General features: G+C 42.5%; 1 protein-coding gene across 11 annotated transcripts in view; it reads left to right on the top strand.

Annotated features, from left to right (window-relative positions):
- The window catches only part of CCSER2 (coiled-coil serine rich protein 2), a 178,563-nt gene extending 164,788 nt beyond the window's left edge, over positions 1–13,775 (top strand). For 8 of the 11 annotated variants that reach the window (XM_053306801.1, XM_053306802.1, XM_053306796.1 and 5 more), the window contains exon 10: positions 8,198–13,775. In XM_053306801.1, the coding sequence (XP_053162776.1) occupies positions 8,198–9,016 (819 nt within the window). In that variant the 3' untranslated portion in view covers positions 9,017–13,775. The remainder of the gene's footprint in view (positions 1–8,197) is intronic. The other 3 variants (XM_053306805.1, XM_053306804.1, XM_053306806.1) reach the window with 2 other exon arrangements.
- Positions 13,776–14,765: the final 990 nt, after the last annotated feature.

Genomic DNA, 14,765 nt, shown 5'->3' with positions numbered 1-14,765 from the left:
GAATGTCTGTATGTCTGTTGCCTCTTTTAACATCCTTTGTGCTAATAGAGCTCTTTCTTTTTATAAAGGAGATTTTATAACTGCTTTGCTTGTAGTTTATCTCCAAGATAATAGAGCAATTTGTCCTCTTAGTACACCTATCCAGTCATATGTTGCATACTTTTTATATTACATTTGTACTGCCAGGAGTCTTGAAGATGCTTGAAGTGTGTTTTATGGGCCACAGACCTTCCAGAGTTTAACTACATATGCAGAATATTGGCATAATTTAAAAAATAGCAGAGTTTTTCCTTATTAGAGATGTGTACCACCACCAAGTCTCTAAACTACTTTTTAGACTATCCTGAGCAATATGGGGGCTCTATAGTGGAGCTACTCATCAAATAATTTGAGTTGCACTATGTGTCATAAATATTGCTTTTTATTTCTCACTATTTAAAAAAAAACACCACCACCAAAAACATAAGGAGCAATCTCTGAAAAGGAATCGAGGTTTGAATGGTGGATAGTGAAGGGTGTGAGGTTTTTCATGGATGACTATTTTACTGGTATATTTTGTTAAATCTATTTCTATTGGATTTATTCCATTTGTTTTGTTATGGTCTGATGGTTAAATGCAAATACAATCTATACTACTGATGTTTTACCCAGGCAGCCTCCTAGAAGCCTGGGAAACCTAGTTAAGCACCTGGAGAGGCTTAGGAAAGCAGCATCATAGTTTTAAAGGTCTCTGCAGCCCAATGGGTGATTGATAGCCTGATTTGGTACAGGAGGAGAACTCCCTTGGAGATATAAGAGGCTACCTTAGGCACTCCCCCCGATCTCTGTCATCCTGCAAGTGGTAACCTGCAATCAGAATTGGAAATTGCCTGCTACTTCTCCCTTTCCTCAGGAGAAAAGGAATATGTGTGGGCTAAATTTTGAGATCGGAGTCCTCATTATTCCTGCATGGCAGATTTTAATCTATGTTGAAACCAACTTTTCTGGGCATCAGCTGTACTCTTTTTTTTCTTCGCAAATCTTTGTAGCCTTTCCTTTAAAAAAAAAAAGTGATAAGTCACCCATCTACAACAGTGTTAAGTCCTATAATGTCACAACTGCACAGCTCAATCTCTTTGGTATATGTGTAGTAGTAGTAGTAGTCATATCCTGGGGTGTACACACACACCCCTTCACATTGGAAACAATCTAAACATCCAGCCCTAAATATCTGCAGCAGTGTGTATACAACCATAATTTTAACCATGGCATTACAGTGGCTCACTTTACCCTAAGTACTGGCATGGGAAAAACCTGGAATAGGGCTCTTACTGTTTCACTATTATGTAACGTGCTTTATTAACGTCACAGTCTTCAATTCTCAAGTCAAATGTTGGGAGCTCTTTTAATATTTTGGCACATTCACATTTCTTAAAGCACTCATCCTAAGTCCTTTTGAGGATAGATCAAAGGAACAATAAAATGTATACCTAGAATTACATTGGAGAAGCCGCTGCCAGTCTGTGAAGAAAATACTGAGCTAGATGGACCAATGGTCTGACTCAGTATATGGCAGCTTCCTATGTTCCTAATAAGATGCCTTATCTACCCCAATACTATTCAGTATGTCTGTGGCTCTTCAAGGTCTTGTACAAAAAGCAGGGATAGGAAAGATCAGTATCTTGGGATTATTTAAACAGAGATGCCAGAGATTGAATCTGACTTCTTATACATTCAGATCTCATGCTTTTACTGTGTTGTGGGTTATTCCAGAATCTATCATGTTTTTGCATTGCTGCAATAGAAAATAGCCAGTTCCAAAATATAAACATTTTACACAGTGATTTTATATAAAAATATGTTTGAATTTGTTAACCTAGTTAGGCTAACCATATAATCAACTCTTCCATCTTAATTTCTGAAGAAAAGTCTTTGAAATGCAGTGTAAAATGCTATTTTAAATACAAATGTGTGCATGAAATTTCTGATTTTTTTCAAATCTTAAGGTGTTTATAAATTTGGCACATGACTGCTCAATGGAAAACTATAGTTCTTCGATGTGATCTCTGTCTTTTACATAAATGGGCGATGTGCCTGCCCAGAGACCTCATTGGAACCTAACAAGCTCAATTCTCCTGCTATGGGCGGGAACCCCGCCCCCAGCCGCTCTATGTGGCTGCACCACTCCTCATCCCCTCATTGTTTCATTGTCTGCACTTCAGTAAGTATCGTGGGGTCTACAGCTCAACCACAAGTAGGATCTATCTGTCCCCTTGTTTTTTTCTCCCTGCTTTTCTTTATTTCTTTCACGTAGTAGTGGTTTTTTCTTGGTGTTTTGTGGGTCTTTCCCTTCTTCGGATCTCCAATCCTGGCTGGGACATAGTGCGGTGGCTGGATGGCCTAGGGCGTTTATGCTGGGCACGACAAACTCAAAAAAATGTATTTGTTGCAGTTCTAAGATCCCTTCCTCCGATACTCATACCGAGTGTCTCCTGTGCCTGGGGGAGTTCAATATTGTCGAGACCTGTCTTCATTGTCAGAGGTTTATGAAGCAGGCTCGCAAAAGTAGGGCTTCTCACCTGCACACAGCCCTGTGGGATCTGGCTCTGTTCTTTGGAAGACTTATCAGTGAAGCGATCTGTTAAAATGGCTTATTGGTGCAGTTGGAGCGTTCAGTATCTGCTCCTGTGGAGGCCGAAAACCTGGCCCCAATATCAGTTTCGGCACCTCCTAGTACTAATCCTTCAATGGCTTTGAGTGAGCTGGTGCGCTCGAAAGACCTGCCGAAGCGTTCTGTGCCCGTGGTACCGAAATCTTCCCTGATTCCCTCTGTGTCGATGCCAAAGAGGAAGAAGAAGTCAAAGTTGCCTCATGATTTGCTGGTGCGTCAACACCTTCTTCCCATACCAAAGAAGAAGGCAGCTGCGTCGGTTCCTGCGCCAGAGGCCTCAGCGACCATGAAGCCTAAAGTGGATCAGATCATCCTACACTGAAGTCGTTGGTTTCAGTTTGGCCTAGCTCACCTTTGGCTGAGAATTCATTCGACTTGGCACCTTATTAGGCTTGCTCGAGTAGAGAACTCTCGGTGGTGTCAGATGAGCCTGGATATGCTTCCTCAGAAGGGGAGGCCTATTCCCTGGCCAAGGCCGCAGAAGACTGCCTAAGCATCGTTCGCCCCCTCGGAGGTGCTAGGGGTGCGTCTCTCTTAGGGACTGAAGTGCCCGTTGGGACTCGAAAGACCGCTCTTCTGATTACAGACAAAATCGATCCTGGGACCATCATGAGCCCGCATATTTGGACCGGTACCGTGTGTCAGAGCACTGTTCTGCCTTGGGTGAGGTTGAGCCTTCTTATGGCTCTTGGTGCCGGGACTCTGGGTCATGTGGTTGATATCAAATGGCCTATCAATTGGACTATTCAGAACTACTTCAGGCCCTGATATGGCCCTTGTTACCTGGATGGTCCCACGTATGGGAAACCTGGAGCCAAGCGGGGTTGGCATGAGCCTCACTCACACTCGGAAGGGAGGCTGTGTTCCCGTTCACCACAGCATTCCCCTCGGGATCGAACAGAGCAACGCAACCCATCCTCTTTAGCATCTGTGCTACAACAGGCTGCGTTGCCTGTCCAGGCACTGCCAGCAAAGCTTCCCGCTTCAGTACTGGACAATCTGGGAAGCAAACCAGGCTCCCCTACGGGTTTGATGCCCTTGGCCCAGGACTCTTTGGCTCTTCCCGAGTCGGACTATGAGAGCGATACCAGCTCTCAGGAATCAGAAGGTGTTTCCAGGGGGTCATCCCCACTCGATATAGATTCCAAGCCCGTTTCCCTCTCGGAGAACCTTAAACAATACTCCGCGTATGTGGCCCGCATGACTTTGGCCCTAGGCATAAGCCTCAGAAGCGGAAACTGGACCCATTCAGCCTTATCGATGTGGAGGCCAAGGTACATGCCGCTTTACTCTTCAACTTGGCTTTGTTGGGGGTCATGTGAGATCACTGGAAAAAGCCAGTGACTTTCTCAGCCTAATAGGTGCTTGGAGAATTTTTGTAGGGTGCAACTACAGGATGATACAGCCTTTCTAAAGAATCATCCCACCCCAATTTGATCGTCATAGATGCATCTCTACAAAGGACCAGGGGTCACAGCCAGTCAGCACCAAGTGACAAAGAGGGCAGAAAAATTGACTCTTTCGGGAGAAGGCTTTACTCGGCCTCAACTCTCCACTTGAGGGTGGCCAACTATCAAGCTTATAACACCCGCTATAACCACTTTCTGTGGGGAAAAGTGGGCCCATTTTTGGACCTCCTGCCGCAGGACAAGCAGGATCTGGCTAAGTTGTTCCTCTGTAAGGCTATTCAGATAGCCAAACACGAGCTGTACTTAGCTAGGCACTCGGTGGAGTGTGCGGCCAAGGTGATGGCCACATCCATGGCGTTCAGACGACATGCACAGCTACGTTCGTCTGGACTGAACTACGAGGCCCGTGCTAGGGTTGAAGATCTGCGCTTTGAAGGCTCTAGCCTCTTTGCGGAGCAGATGGATGACACGCTCCAAAAGGTTCAGAAGCTGAGGAGCACAGTGTGATCCATGTCATATTCACCCACGACCACCAAACCGCGGAAAACTTCCAGGTGGTCCCCTTACCAACCACAGAAGACCTCTTCTCAACAGCAATCTCCATTCAAACATTCCTTTCGTGGCCACAAGTTCCAGTAGAGATACAAGTCGGGCCTCCAGCCTAGTAAGCCTGCCTTTCAGAAACAGCGCCCAGCCACCTTCCAAAAGAAGCAAAGATTCGGGGCACTTCTGGACTTGCCTGGCCCCATTTTCGCGAGCTGGGACAGATTGACTATGGACCAGTGGATCCTTACAATCATACATTTGGTCTACGCCCTCAAGTTCTGTGGGACTCCGCCCATGTCTGGGGTTGTAACTACTCTGTACTCCAGAGTTGGCCCAGGAGGTTGCCACTCGTATCACGTCTTGATCCGGCTGCAGCATTGACGCTTCCTGCGCTTTAAGATCAGGGTGGGTGGGGTGGGTCCCGTGTCAATTCAAAGCCTTGCCATTCGGTCTCACGACAGCGCAGAGGGTTTTTACAAAATGTCTGGCCCCGGTTGTGGCTTTCCTGAAGGAGCGAGGGTTGCAGGTGCTGCCATATTTGGAAGATTGGCTCATCCTGGTGAGCACCAGACGGGCAGTCCTGGATGCCCTCAAAATGTTCGTGGATACTCTCCATGTTCTGGGTTTCCAAATCAATTTCAAGAAATCTTAGTTGGAACCAACCTGCAAGATACAGTTCATAAGGCTGATATTCAATACAACCTTGGAAAAGGTCTTCCTTCCAGACGCCTGCATATGTACTCTCAGGAAGTTGGCCGCCGCTTTCTTAGCCCACAGACTATGTGCTCGGTACAGCACCTATTGGGGCATATGGCAGCCACCACATACGTGCTGCCTCAGCGTGCCTTTGAATGCGCATTATTCAAAGGTAGTTCTTGGACGTATTTGACCCCTTTCAGGACCTGGGCCGTTTGGAGCAAACGGCCCCTTGTTGGGTGCAGGCAACTGCGGCATGGTGGGCCGAGTTTCAGCATCTAAACGTTGGTGTGCCATTCCAGGCTCCCTGATCCCAATGGGTGATTATGACCAATGCATCGGAGCTCAGTTGGAGCATGCAACTAGAGGGGTTTTGCCTGAGCCGACATTGGTCCCCCAGGGAGAGGACACAGCACATCAACTACTTGGAGTTATTGGCCATTTTAAATGCTCTCAAGGGGTTCACGACCGTGATTATCGGTTGCTCGGTGATGATCCAACTCCAAATGTACAATACGACGACGAAGGCCTATGTCAATTGACAGGGCAGCACATCTTCGAGGAACCTTCTGTTCCTGTCTCTGGACCTTTGGCATTGGTGCGTGGCACATGGTGTGTCGCCTCAGGCAGTCTACATATAAGGTTCCCTGCATGTCCAGGTGGACACCTTGAGCACCGATGACGGTGGTCTCCCACGAGTGGGCCTTTGACCAACGTGTTCTCAGGGACATATTTGTAAAATGGGGAGGCTTAACGCTAGACCTTTTTGCTTCAAGGGACAATGCTCAATGTGCCCTCTGTTGCTCCAGGGGAAGGGAAGGTGAGGGCTCTCTAGGCAATGCCTTCATCCTATCTTGTATGGGTTCTCTCCTGTACATGTTTTCTCCATTTCCTCTCATTCCGAGGGTGCTGCACAAACAGGGTGGATTGGTCCAGGGCCATCCTGATAGCCCCATGGTGGCCCAGGAGACTCTGGTTTCTAGCCCTGAAGCAGCTGGCAGTTTATTGGTTGCGCCTTCCCGCCCTTCTGAACCTGCTGTCGCAGGAGGGGGGGACGGGTGCTCTTGTTTGGCCCCTTCATCTGACGGCCTGAAATGTCCTGCCAACTTCCCACTGAGACTCAAGGAAGTGTTGGTCGCAGCCAGAAAGCAGTCCATGTGGAAGTCCTATGATCACAACTGGACTCGTTTCTGTTTGTTTGCTTCTTTGCATGAGTTAGATTAAACGCATCAATCTGTACAAAATATATTTACTTAACTGCTGTCCCTTAAGGAGTCTGGTTTAAAGCTTTCGTCCCTTAAGATACATTTGGCTGCCATTGTGGCACATTCCCTGACAACCTGGACTTCGTGGTTTAAGAGTTTCCTGAAGGGCTTGTCCCATGTTTTTGTGGATGATCCTGTCATGTCCCCAGCCTGGGATCTGTCTGTGATTTTGCCGGTCTGCTACAGCCCCCCCTTTGAGCCTTTGGTTTCAATTGAGCCCCATCTCCTGAGCTGGAAGGTTGCCTTTCTGGTCGCCGTTACCTCCACCAGGACGGTGAGTGAGTTGTGGGCCCTGAGAGTTGATCAACCATACCTTCAGTTCCACAAGGACAAGGTGGTACTCAGGCCAGATGTCCAATTCCTTCCTAAAGTGGTCTCTATGTTTCACCATTCATCACCACTCACGTTACCTGTGTTTTTTCAGAACCCTTCCTCGGATGCAGAGCGCAGGTTGCATCATTTGGATGTTAGAAAGGCATTATCTTTCTATGCCCAGAGATCCGCTAAATGGAGAAAAACTCTTTTCCTGTTCATTCTTTATGATGGGCCACATAAAGGTCTCCAAGTTTCGGCCCAGTTTATGTCTAGATGGATAATTTCCACAACTGAACTTTGCTATCAATTGGCTTATAAGCAGTTGCCTGCAACCGTTAAGTTGCACTCAGTTAGGTCCGTAGCAACCTCTGTCACCTTTGATCGTGCAGTCCCATCATACGCTCTCTGTCAGGCAGCTTCCTGGGCTTCGCCTCACTCGTTTATCCGTCATTATGCTATTGATGCCAGGGCACAGAATGATGCTGTATTTGGCAGGAGTGTCCTGCAGTCAGTTTTCAGTTGATGTACGTGTTCTGAAATACTTCTGGTAGATTATATATTGCTTCTGTTTCTTCCCTTCCCCTTGGGTGCTAGCTTGTTATTCTCCCATTTGTGTAAAAGACAGAGACCACGTCGAACAACTACAGGTTGGTTACCTGTAACTTTGGTTCTTCTAGTGGTCATCTGTCCTTTTACACACACACACACACACACACACACACACACACACACACACACTGTCCTCCCCGTGAGGTCTACTGAAGCTTGACTCCGTGACTGATGAGGAGTGGTGCAGCCACATATAACAGCTGGGGGCGGAGTTCCTGCCCAAAGCAGGAGAATTGAGCTTGTTAGGTTCTGACGAGGTCTCTGTGCATGCGCATAGCCCATTGGTGTAAAAGGACAGATGACCACTAGAAGAACCAAAGTTACAGGTAACCAACCTGTATATCCAATTTCTCATCCACATGTGTTAAATTTATTTGTGTCTAAAATAACCAGCTTTCAGATATTAATCCTTCTAACACAATACTGCTGATTTATTTTTAATTGTGTGATCAAATTTTTCTGCCACAGATGAGTCCCTAACAGGTCTCTCTTTGCTGCACAATCCTCTTGAGATTTATTCCCCACCCCCACCCCGCCGATTTTGCTTTTATATATCTGGAATGTATTGTGTTTAGCCTGGCTTTCGAAAGTAAATGTTTGAGGAAAAAGCTGAACTTCTAATTGTCATAACAGATCACCATGTCTTGGATTCATGTGAACAGACATTTCCCCTAACCTATTGGCATGTAACTTTCTCTCCTTCATAGCCTCAAGTACTACAGCCTTCCAGCCTCCTTCCCCGTTTCACAGACCTCGCCCAGGGAAAATTAATAAAAACGTCACACATCGAGGCCCACAGTGAACACCCCACTTGCGACCAACAGAAAGATGGCGGCCATGAATATCAAAATGCTGCAAATGGCTCCTTCACCGATAGCCTAAATGAACTGAGCACTTTAAATACACAGTTAAATGTAAAGAAGCCAGAGAATGCACATTCCATCAAGATTAAAGTTAGAGAGAATCCTCAAGAACTTAAGGAGCTGACTGGTAGAAAAGATAATGTGCTACAGTCTCATCCCTCTTCTTCCCAATTACCTACCCAAGTGAATATGCAAGAAGTGCAGACCAAATTGGTTTTGAAAAATCGTCGCTCATGGACAAGCCAGGCTTCACCGCCAAAGACTTCAAGAGCTACAAAACCCCCAAACCAGAATGCTTTAGTGCCTCCTCCAGCAAAGATTGCAACATCATCTCTGAATGATTGTTGTGCTTCAAAGGAGCCTGAGCTGCTGCCACTAAGCAGCCCAGAACAACCACAGTCACCATCCAATCAGGCAGACCTGAATAGTAGGAGCCACAGAACTTCGAAACTTCGCCCTCCAACCACTTCCTTCAGACCCAAGCAAACAACAAATCCAAAAAGCATAATACCTCCTGAGCCTCAGAACACCTGGTCCAAGACAAACCGCTCAAGGCAACTAACACAAGCAAAGGAAAATAGGCAGAATCCAGGTTCAAGCATTCATTCTAATAACAGTGTGACGTCAAATTGGCATTCCCGCCTCCCTAAACCAAAGACATAGTGAAAGTATGACTTCATATGCACATCTCGGTGTCCTGTGTTTAGCTGCTTATCCTCCTCCTTTCTTGCCTCAGTCAAGATGGTTCATTGAAAGCCTACAAGCACTGAATGCTGCATTTCATCTGGTACTCATTCTATTCTAATCTCCCTTAATTTTGTACCATTTCGAAATGTGTGTCATTCTTTCAAAACATGGTTTAATTTATTGTAAAAACCTGTGGTCCACTGATTGCATTGCCCACAAGTCCCTTTTCAAGAATTGCTTGGCTTAATACTAAAAGTTTGCAAGGCCACTGCATCACCATTTGTTTGAGGAGGGCAGTCTGCTGGGATCCTGTCCATATTTGTTTGGACAGGTAAATAATAAATGGCTAAGACTACACTGTTCATTCTGACTTACTAATTATAAGTGGTGAACAAATTCTATGATTTGATCTTTTCTCTCTCAATTCTCAGCCATAATTTTGAATCTGCATCTGAGGCCTATGCAAAATGATTCTATAACACTCAGTTTGAGATTTTCTAAAGGATGTATATTGGGAGTTATAATTGATGTTTTATTTTTGCCATGAATGAATTTTTCCCAGTTTGCTTGGTTTTCCTTTTTTGGGTCTGTATTCACAAGTGACAAACAAAATTTCACAGGATGGAATCTATCTTAAATATATTTAATATTATTTCATCCATCTGTGGTAGAGAACTTATGAAATGCTTTGTATTTTAGAGGTATTGTAACATAACTGAAAGCCCATGTTGAGTTTGCATGTCCAAAACACTGTTTCATGCATTCTGTTCTGAAATAATGTGTAATTCAGCTCTGGACATAATAGGTCCATGACACACTTGGGTTTTTTTATAATGCATCTTTCATTTAAGATTTAACTTAATTGTAGCAATATTGGTTTCTCTTCTTAGTAAGACTAGAATACCTAATCTGAAATGTTTGCACAAAACTGCCATAAATGTAGGGAATTGAAATTTATTTTTCATAATAAAAGCTTGGTGTTTTTTTTAAAAAAACAAACCTTTAAAAAACATAATTTGTTTTGAAGAACCTTGTGGAGTCATAAGAGCAGAGCTGGCATTCATTCTTTCAGAGATTAATAATTTGCTTTTGTGAGTTCTTAGGTAGGAAATGACTGGCATACGGAATGAGAAAAACACCTTGAAGAGCATTTTTGTATGAAGATGATTGTAGTGGGTGTTTATAGGGCCACAAAGCATGGGGATATGCCCATAACTTGAATAAGCACACATGCAATTAAATGTTCAATGAAAACCATTGCACCCCACAAAATTAAACATAATCTTTTAGCTTGACCTCATCCAGATTTTACTCCAGTATCAACCAGGGAACTGTCAGATATTTTCAAATACTGCCTTCAGTGTGGTTAAATGAAACAGTTGGTTTCATTTAATTAAATATCCCCATAGCAGTGGGTTTGAGACCTTTGTAGAACTTTCAAAAGATGATCTTTCAGGATTTTTTTAAAATTAAGCCAGAGTATTTGTGCCATTGGCTTCTCTTAACAGCTGCCTCTGTTAGAAAGGTTGATGACAAAACGTGCACAGCCCAATCTTGGTCCGTTGGGTTTACTAACTATGCATCACCTTTGAAACTGAAGGAAATGCAGAGAAGTTTATTTGGTCTTGCAGAGTCAGAGTCTGTCTAAAGTGGCATAAATGTTTTTAACCAGTTGCCTTTTGGTGTAGAGGGATAAGAGGTGCTATTTGTAAGATTTTAAGGTGTTGTTCAGTTGGGGTATTATCCACTCTGAGCCTTGGGATGGGGCTGGGTTGCAAACCAAATTCTCACATTTTGCTCTTTAACACATTTTGTTTAAAGCTGACGAAACACATCTGTTCTTATATTCAATCTGTCGTGATAGTTGTGGCAGAATCATTGTCAACTGGATATGATTCTCTTACAAATATTACAGCAAATATTTTAATATTTACAGAGCAACAGTTTAATATGAAATTTTTAAAGTTTATTGGAGTCACAGTGCTGTTGGGGCTTGCCTTTGGAAATGAAAATATAGCAAGATTCCATACAGGACTCAGTAGATTTCCAATATTTAAAAACTTCTGAAAGTGAAACGTTGGTTCATCTTCAAGGTCCTCTAGATCTGCTAATACAGCTTGTAAAGGGGAAGCTAAATGTCATAGGCTAAATGAAGGTTTGAGGTTCATTTGGTTCTATCCTACTGTTTCACATCTACACTCATCGTGTGTGTGTGTGTGTGTGTGTGTGTGTGTGTGTGTGTGTGTGTGTGTGTGTGTTTGCGCGCACACAGACACATTCACTCTCTCTCCCACCTGTCTAGCAAGATGTACTCTTGTGTCTCAGGACGTGAGCAGAGAGTATGACAAGTTGCTGACTTGGAAAAAGTTGCCACTTGCCCAATCAAAAGTTGCAAGACTGCTTTTAAAGTAAAAACCAGTGCCTCACAATTTAATATTTACACCTATACCTGTGTTTAGAATATTGGTCGGATAACTTCAAGAGTTTATATAATCATTTTAGGGCATTATTTAGGGCACTTAAGAAGCAAACACTGAAGGTGGTCATAGCTTGGCTTTTTATATTGACTTCAGTTAGATATTGTACTTGATGAAAACAAACTATTTTCCAAATATACATTTAGGTTTGCAGATCCTAATATTTTAAAATTTGTTAGACTGGTAGTTCAGAAATGAAGTTGTAGACAGCAGACTGGGTTACATACAATACTGAGATGGATAGCCTAAATTGTGTATGTGTGTGCTGCCACATAAATAAAAATGTAGGGTCTTGGACCAAGCTGACTCTCACCCCATTATAAACAAAATATGTTGCAAGACTATAATCAGTCAATATGTAAGTTGTTACAGACCACTGCCTCATCACTTCAGGCAAGTAACAGAGGAAGGCAAACTGGGAGATAATGGCTTTCACCATCATGATTGGCTGTCTCTTTAAACTGTGTGAACTTTCACTGAATATGACTATAACAAAGAATGTTCTGATGTAAGTTTAGAAAGTCCAGAGAATGAGGCACAGCTTCTTTTAGCTAAAGAGATGAGAGATTGAAGGCTCACTACAGCTTTGTACTACTCACTTCCAGAAAGTGGTTTGTGGAATGCCAGCCCTAAGGTGGAACTCCAATAGGTGTAAGTATCTCTTTCAAGTAATAAAAGTGTTATTTCAAGTGAAGAAATGTCATTGGTACTGTTGCAGAAGATTAAATGCATAAATAGGCAGTTTTAAGATTCTAAACTTCTCTTATGTATTATCCTGTTGGATTCTCCTACCTTATGCAATAACTCCTAAAAGTATTAAATTACTACTTGTGTACAGAAAAAGATAATGATCTTTAACAATAGATGCAGAAGTGGAACAAAACTAATTTGCACTTTAAAATATGAACTCCGTTGCTTGGAGTTGTGCCTAAATTAATTTAAATACCTGCAGTTGAGTTAGTGAAACAATGTTTGTGTGTCGTAGTTGTGGGGGTTTTTTTTAAATGGAAGGTTAACATGGGCAATGCAGTCCATTAAATGCCTCTAGTCTCCTCCAGTCCTTGTCACCTGCTCTTCATTATTACCAACCAATATTCATGGTATAGCTTGCATGACCCCCAAGACTTGATCCCTCCAAGGGCTGTCCCATTAAGCATTCACTTATGTAATATCCAGCATCTGCATATTGTTGCTGAGAATTTGGAGTGACTTGTGGCAAAAGAGAAACATGAAGACGCACTTGCCAGAACTGAGGCTTAAAGACATCATATTTTGCAGATTTGTCTTTGAAGTATCTATATATATATTTAGACTTGATTTTTGAGTTGTTGATGAACCCATGTGCAATACTAACCCCTACCCTCATCAGTTTAGTTGAGATTTGTGAGATCATTGAACATCAAAGCTTCACCAAGCATTGAATGGTTTAAAGACAAATGTATGATATAAATGCCAATTCCAGGCATGGTGAAGCTCAAGTCAAGTGCATAAAAATCAATCCTTGGTCTCAAATCTTCATTTTTTGTTTTAACACAGCTTAGATAACTTGAATAGTATTTGTGATTTATTTTGTTCCTTGCATGTCACTCCATATGCATTCATGAAGCCTTTCATGTACTGATAACTAGCATGCCTGAGGATGAAATGTAATTACCTTTTTTTGGGCATAATTTCTTTTTTTGGTAGAGATGCATTCTCATACCATTAAGATTGATATTAGTCCTGAAATGGAGTTTCCATTTTGTCTGTCTTTCTCATCTGGTTGTGTTGGTTCTCTAAACATAATAGACACACACTAGCTGAAATTGAGCACCTCTAAGACTCATCAATTTCAGTAGGAGAGTTAAGTTTGTGTTTGGTGCTCTCCAACTGAAATCAATGGTGCTTAAAACTATTTAACTTCAGCTGCTTCAAGCCCTATTGAAACATGATCATGATAATAGGCTCTGGTTTTAGAATATTCTATAACCATGCTCTAAGAAAATTAAAAAATATATTTTGATCACTGTTGTGGTAAAGCTGCTCACTGCCTACATAAATTTCAAAAGCACCACAATAAATCATTATAAACTGCAGTGTTTGTATTTGTCTTAAATTCAGTACTAGCTGCGAAAGTACCCTTAATACATAGGGTTTTTTGTTTTAAAAAAAATTCAAAGTAAATACTGTATATTGGAACTTGCTTGTAAAGATGATTTAAAAACTTGTATGTAAAGACTTTGCTTTGTTGCTTTAGTGAATAAAGTTCATAATTCTGAGTGTGTGTTAAGTAATTTGTCAGTATGTGTTTTTTGGGTAAACTCAGAGATATAGTGTATCTGTTCTGGATCTTAGTTTCAAAATGGTTATTCTGCTGGCAAGTGCCATCAGTGGAAATCTGTGCACAATTACCAGCCTTTGGCTCTTTAAAACATTAGGGTTTCTCCAGCATCAGATATCTCTGAATCCAATATTTTAGATTGACACAATAATTGAATTAGTGGGATAGTAACAATGTGAAGTGTTTATAGCTCCTATAGATACACTGTCTAATTTCCCAAAGTTATCTAATCTTTTTGTCAGCCATTTTGTTGAGGAGGACACATGGGGAAAAGCTGCTTCTTTCCCATGTGTGTCTTTCTCCCTGGGAACTGCTGTGGAGAGAAACATATTAAGGCTGATGAGAATAGGGGCTTGAGTGACTATATGGTAGTTGCAGCCACAACTCTTGCCTCTTCTCTCACTTACCTACATGTTTACCATGCCTCCACACAAATGGGTTATTTACAATTTAAACCATTTTCTCAGTTCATGTTTGAGGAAAATCAATTATTTTCATGTGTAACCATTGGGAAGGTGTCACAGGCCCAATTTCTGTCTTAACCAGCAGGCCCTCTACTTTCAAGAAATGAGAAATGTTAAGTAGGATGAACTAAATCAATTTATTAAATGTCATGCATCACCTGTAATCTCAAGGCCATTATCATATGCAGTATGTTAACTCTTCAACCTGATGTGGCAGGCATGAGGTGAGGTAACAGCTCCATATGGACCAAGGGACTGAGCTAAGTAGATATGTGCATATGTGTGCATGTAGATAAGATAAATATAGGGAGGCTGCAGGATCATGAAACTCGGGGGGAAGGGGATGACTCTGTTGGTAAAGTTAGAGCAAGAACAGTTGTGTAAAGAACAAGTTATATTTGTTTCTCAATTTCCATTTTTAAAAGTTTGATTCATTTTGTTCCTCAGTAGCATTCAGTGTGTTT

This window comes from Hemicordylus capensis, chromosome 3, assembly GCF_027244095.1.
Source record: "Hemicordylus capensis ecotype Gifberg chromosome 3, rHemCap1.1.pri, whole genome shotgun sequence".
NCBI lineage: Eukaryota > Metazoa > Chordata > Lepidosauria > Squamata > Cordylidae > Hemicordylus > Hemicordylus capensis.
This window is presented reverse-complemented; position numbering and strand designations above follow the sequence as displayed.